The sequence below is a fragment of the Sapajus apella genome, unplaced genomic scaffold (assembly GCF_009761245.1).
Source record: "Sapajus apella isolate SASKATOON/1434 unplaced genomic scaffold, GSC_monkey_1.0 scaffold59, whole genome shotgun sequence".
Classification (NCBI taxonomy): Eukaryota; Metazoa; Chordata; class Mammalia; order Primates; family Cebidae; genus Sapajus; species Sapajus apella.
Genome location: NW_022436999.1, coordinates 11,779,331 through 11,785,684, shown reverse-complemented (window position 1 = coordinate 11,785,684; position 6,354 = coordinate 11,779,331). Strand labels below are relative to the sequence as shown.

Below are 6,354 nucleotides of genomic sequence, written 5' to 3'. Positions count from 1 at the left end.
TGCAAACCATATTTGAGGACTAACTAGTTTATACACATGTTGAGGTTGATAAAGTCCAAATTCTGTTTTAGGAAGTTAGCAATGAATTGAGTTCATTTTAACTGAGTGTTATTATAAAAGATGGTTTTCTTGCTGCAATATAAATCTGCTATTAAGAAATTAGCAAAGTGGCTGGTGCTGCTTGTGCCTTTAAGATCATAGTTCAAAAGAATTAAGCAAACTTGATAACAAAGGTAAAACAAACATAACCTTTATTCTCTCTCAAAAACCCGGAGAATAGGGCCTGGAGCCATATTCATTAATTTAAACAGAATCAGAATACCTTAACTTTCATGGTCTCATTTAAAATTTTATAGCAATAGATTGATCATTCTAAAAATAACAAAATACATGTTTCTCTCAACTACATAGTAAAAAATTGTATTAAATTCTGTTACCCAAAATAGTAACAGAATTACTATTTTGAGCGGCTAGTAAGCCGCTCAAACATTTGTAACAAATAAAAATTTCTCTATATACATATAATGATCATATTTTCATAGCATAAAATCACCATACAAAATCTAATAATAAAATTATGTCGTGTTTAGGAGTTTGGAAGCCAATACATGGAATTAACAAAGTATTTTTTGGTATCTGTAAATAATGGGATAGAATCTCTTAAATCAGGACTGTCCCAGAAATTTTAAGGCAGATGTCAGTGACATGCACACTGTCTATTGTTCAGAATGTTCAAAGAACTAGAATAAACTATGTAAACTATTCAATACAATTCAATATTACTTTACTGCTAAAAAAAATACTTCAAGATCTTGCACTGCGTTAAGTGAGTGAGTATAATCAAATGAGTAGTAACTGGAAAATAGCTGTAATAGCAGGCACTGAAGAATTCTGACAAATACCAAATAACTGTTTGCTCTTAGCAAATAAACTGGTAAGATGATATCACAAAGGGCTTTTTTTAAAGTTCTTTTGCCATACAAGGTTTTTTTTTTTTAAATAAAGCTATTGCTCCTTAGAATAACTTTAAACATATTGACTGATGTTAGTCAATCAACAAAATCAGTTGAATGCTTTTAGTTGAGTTTTAATGTCATCTCAAAGATTCAAATAATCTTAAGATTCTAGTTTACATATAAGACTATATATGCCTTTGCCTTGATTGAAATATGATTACTAGAAATCAACAGATTTCATTTGAAAACATAAATTTTTTTTTCTAGATCCAAGGAAAAAGATTTGAATGAAGCCCTTTCTAATCACACACACACACACACACACACACACACACACACAATTAAATGACAAAAAAGAATTAGTTAGGAGACACAGATGTGACTTTAGGTAAATTACTTTCCCTCGAAGATCTCTTCCAGCTATCTGATTCTACGTTAAAGCATTTCCTCTGAACTGTACAAACTGGCCTCACATTTTCGAGTTTCTGCACAGTACCTGGCTTTTATACGGAAATATCAAATGAATAACATAAACCCTGACTTACAAATCTGTATGCCAACTAGTTTTCCCCAGATAGTGGTTTTTTAAAATTCATTCAAGTCATCAAGAGCTTCTGACATTCAAGGCAGAGTGCCAGACCAAACCTGGAACATCATGGTTATCACTGCCCCTGGGAACAAATTGCTATCTGAAAAAGTGAACTCAGGTGACTGCTTCAGGCCCAACCTGGTTCAGCGTCGTGATTCCCAAATTTGAGGGAAAATGGGAATCTCCAGAGGAGTTTGTTAAAACACAGCTTCGAGGATGTCACCCCAGCCTTACTGTGTCTGAATCTCTAGTTGGTGTCTCCTAATCTAGCTGCATATTTAACAAGCATGTTCTCCCTCACGCCTCCATGTCTCTTCAGGTAATGTGTGGGCCTCACTCTCCATTCCAACCCACTCTCCTCCCAAAGAAAAGACCACCACTGTGCTGTAGTGACAAAAGCTCTGGACTTAAGAGTCAGGAGTCATTTGCCAGTTGTCTGATCTTAGTTACTTCACATTGCTAGGTCTCTCAATCTCTTTCTTTAATAGGGGTTGGACAGGAGTCTCCATAGGGATCCCTTCCACTCTCAGATTGAAGAACCTAACATGGCAACTCGGTGTCGTGAAGGAGGTGAGGAGAATTTGCAAGGATGTTTCACTCTGTAGTCAACATCCCTCCCCACAGCAAGACAGTCTAGCAAGCCCCACAAGGGCAAGGGGGTAATTCCCTTCTCTGGTCCCCTCATTCACAAAGGGAGAAAAGCGAGGTGAGGTTGGAATCGGGTGAAGGGCGAGGGGGAGATGCCAAAAGAAGCTCGCAAGGGTTTTGGCAAGAAGCAGGAAGGGTCCCTGGAAAGCTGAATCACTCCTCGTCGTCGTCGTCGTCCTGGTCCTGGTAGCGAATGTAGACGACCAGCATGACAAAGCCGATGAGGATGCAGAGGGAGCCGACGACCAGGTACGCGATGCCCAGGAAGGGGTTCTTGCCGCCCATCCACGAGATGCTGCTGAAGATGAGGAGCTTGTGGCCGTCGAACGCGCGCACCGGGTAGTTGTAGGTGATGTTGACGCGGTAGGCGCCCCGCGGCAGCCCGGCCGAGTAGTTGCCCTGGCGGATGCGCGCGTACAGCTTGCGGAACGTGGGCAGCGCCGCCGTGCGCATCCACACCACGAAGTCCTGGTTGATGAAGCCGGTGTTGTTGGGGTCGGGGCTGAGCTCGTAGACCGGCCGGCGCCAGTTGGGCGGAGGCGCCGTGCCTTGGAAGGCCAGCGCCAGGCTGCCGTTGACCAGCGGCGGGTTGCGGAACTTGACGTGGTAGTCGGTCCACCAGGCGATGCCGGAGCGGTCGAGCGGCACCTCGACGTAGGGCCCGCCTGGCTGGCGCTGGTGCCACAGCGAGAAGGAGTCGTTGAAGAGGCTGTTGGCGATGGCGCCGCAGGGCGCGATGGGCAGGCCGGCCGCGCTGCGCTGGTAGGGGGCGCACTCGTTGGCCGGGTGGCGCAGCGCGCTGGGCATCCCGCTCAGCTGCTCGTCGTCGCGGGACACGCCGTAGCGCCGGTTGTTCTGGTAGAAGTTGGTCAGCTCGTAGTAGAGGTAGACGGGGCCCTGGAAAAGCTCGGGCAGCGAGAAGTACCAGGCGCACGAGCAGGGGGGCGGCGGCGCGCGGCCCTCGCCGGCCGCGGCGCACACCGAGCAGTTGCCGGTGTCCTGGTCGCCGGTGTAGTCGTACTCCAGCTCCTTGATGCCGTTGGAGGAGTAGTAGAGGCCCAGGCCCAGGCCGATGAAGGCCAGGCCCGCGCAGAAGAAGAGCGGCAGCGCGATGCTGGCGGACAGCAGCGGCTGCCAGGCGGGGAGGCGCTGCTGCGTGAAGGCGGTGTTGTCGGGCTGGTGGGCGCCCCGGGCCGTGGCGCTCCAGGTCATGGCGGCCGCGCGGGGACCGACGCGCGTGGTCACCGAGGGGGGCTCAGCCGCGGGGCGCCTCCCCCTTTGCGGCGAGCTAGCCGGGGGACTGCTAGCGGATCGAGTTTCCCGCTGGCTCGGGTGGGTTTTTGCCCGAGCCCCGCCTCTGCCTCCCGCACAGGTGCGTTTAGTTCCAGGTCCCACGGGCAGTGCCCACACCCCCTAGTTCCGCCTCGGCCCAGGTGCGCTCCGCCCCCGCGGATCACTGGGAGCCGCACCTCGCCCGCCCTTTCCGAGGTGAGCTTGTGGGTGGTTTTTTTTTTTTTTTTTTTTTTTTTTACCTTATCTGGTAGACTCAGGCTCGCTTTTCCTGTCCGTCCGGGTCACCGGACTCCAGCTCCTCCTCTCCGAGGTGAGTGGCGGTCCCGAGCTGCCTCTGAGTGGCTCATACCTGGCTCAAGTATCACCTTCCTTTCCGCCTTCCAAGTGACTAGAGGTCCTGGGCCAGTCTCCCTAAATCAAAAGGCGCTCCAGCCTCCAGGAGAAATTTCTGCTGAGGGCTTGCCCCGTGGTCCTGGAAGCTTGAAGATTTCAGATTGTTAATCCTGCTTTATTTGCGGGAAAAAGTGACTCTAGACCATTTTGTCTTTTAGGTTAGCTTCAGAAACTCCTTTCGCTCAGTTTTCAGTCTCAAGTTGGAGTGTCCAGGGAATTACACTATGCTAGATCTGTTTCGAATTCAACGCCTGCGTTCAAATTTTAGCTTTTTTTTTTTTTTTTTTTTAAAGGGAAAATGATTTTCTGGCCAGATCACCCAGTCTGGCTGTATAACTAGGAAATGTGGAAAGTTCTCTAAAAATAAAATGATCCTTAAAAAGAATCAAAGACTGGAGAGGTCCAGAGCCTTTAAATAACTCTCTAGCTGGTGGAGAAACCAAGAAAGGAGAAAAATATGCTGGACTACATGTGATTTCTTTTTCTTTTCAGAATATTTGCCTGACTAGAGAAAGGTCCAATCCAAGGTCCTAGAAGACCTAGCTGCTATCCACAAAGACATCTGGAGTGTCTGGCCTAAGGAAGTGAACTACAAGGGTTTATAGGATTTATTATAAAAAGAACTCAAATTGGCTCCCTAGGTGGCTTGGGTTCTTGCCTCTTTTTTTTTTTTTTTTTTTTTAACTCTAGGTTGGTATAACATATACAAGGGAGTACTGGGACATTCCGGTTTCTTACTAAGTCTTCTCTAGGTATTGTGTTCTTGCTTCTCTTCCAGCTTGTAAAATGCAAGTAATACAAATGTTTTCTCTATTACACTACATCTAGTATAATATATTGTATTCAGAAGTCATTGAAAACCCATTGAAACTTGGAAAGTTAAAATGCTTATTAAATTGAACAACAGGAATTTTGTTTGCATCTCCCAAGTGTTCAGCCCTATGCTAATTAGACAAAAAAGGATCCTTGACCTCAAGGCATTTGCGGTCTGATAGGGGACATATTAGGAGTAAGAAACAATCAAAATGGCCAATAGTAGTCATTAATCATAGCATGTAATTAAGTATCAAATTGCACTTTATAAGTCACACTAAAATTAAAAAAGTAATACTGTTTTAAATAATGGAACATTGATTCCATTTTGTTGAATGAATGAAATTTGGAAGCTAGGTATTAAAGAAGACTGAGGAAAATTCAAGTGACTTGAATTTAATTCCCTCACTTCTTATACCCCAAGAGAGGAAGTTCCAAAATTCTCAACAAGTGCCCATAGTGTGATCCAGTCTTCATTCACTGTTTTTTTCAATAAAAGAATAAACAGTTCTTCGTATCATTATGGTTGAGTTCCACCCACACCTGTATCACTGAATCACTAGTCCACAACACTAGTCTCTAGGAAGGAATTCAGTTTTCACAACTTTAGCAGATTTTTGTTTGTTTGTTTGTTTTGAGAGAGAGGCATCTCCCTCTTTTGTTCAGGCTTGTCTCAAACTCTTGAGCTCAAGAGATCCTTCTGCCTCAGCCTCCCAAATTGTTGGGATTATAGGCATCATGCCAAGCCTATCTGGTAGATCTTAAGTCTTTATCTAGCAGATCACCATACCCCTAAAAGTGCAAGCCCCATTCTTGAGCTCAGAGCCTTTCCTCCTTTTCTCCTCTCCTTGGATTACCTAAAGGTACTAGTTTATTCATTCCACTAATTAAGGTAACAGATTTTCAACGTCAAAAGATAGTAAAGGCACTTTGGGAGGCCGAGGCAGGAGGATCACTTGAGCCCAGCAGTTTGACACCAGCCTGGGCTATATAAGCAGAACTTGTCTCTACAAAAAATAAAAATAAATTAGCTGGGTGTGGTGGCATGTGCCTAATGTCCCAGCTATTCAAGAGGCTGAGGTGGAAGGATAGCTTTAACGAGGGATGTCAAGGCTGCAGTGAGTTATGATTACACCACTGTACTCCAGCCCTGACAACAAACAAGACCCTGTCTCAAAAAAAAAAAAAAAAAAAAGGAAAAAAAAAAAAGGTTCTAAAGGAGAAAGACATTAGAAATGTGTGGAAAGGGAAGGAGAAAAGAAAGGCAAGTGGTAACTGTCTAGAAGAGCATGGATTCTAAAGGAAAGGCCTCTTTTATAGATGGCAGAGAAGTGTTTATTCTGAGGGAAAAAGAAAATAGTGCAGATGAGGTCAAAGAGAGGGGTCCAAGCTCACTGATGGTGCAAAGGCAGAAGCAGGCTGGAGACGCTGATCCGCCCGTCAAAGCCACTGGTTTCAGAGAACAGGTGCAGGATTATCCTACCTCCTAAATGAGAGGGCAGGGTGAGAAAAATGGCCTCTGCGGAATGCAACTGGACATTAGGCTCCCGCACCTCAGGCTGGGAGAAAGAAATGACTGAATATGACCAGCATATGGTTGTTTTCAGAGCAGATGAATTAGAAAGGTAAAAATTCAAGATACGACAGTCCTTGTGGAGGGGC

General features: G+C 45.3%; 1 protein-coding gene across 1 annotated transcript; it reads right to left on the bottom strand.

Moving 5' to 3' along the window:
* Window positions 1-234: 234 nt before the first annotated feature.
* Window positions 235-4,293, bottom strand: TMEM30B (transmembrane protein 30B). The gene has a single exon (XM_032246110.1). It carries the CDS (start codon window positions 3,403-3,405, stop codon window positions 2,347-2,349), a length of 1,059 nt encoding a protein of 352 aa, XP_032102001.1. The 5' UTR covers window positions 3,406-4,293; the 3' UTR covers window positions 235-2,346.
* Window positions 4,294-6,354: the final 2,061 nt, after the last annotated feature.

Excerpts from the sequence above, each read along its gene's own strand:
- TMEM30B (XM_032246110.1), bottom strand. The coding sequence starts at position 3,405 with ATGACCTGGAGCGCCACGGCCCGGGGCGCCCACCAGCCCGACAACACC.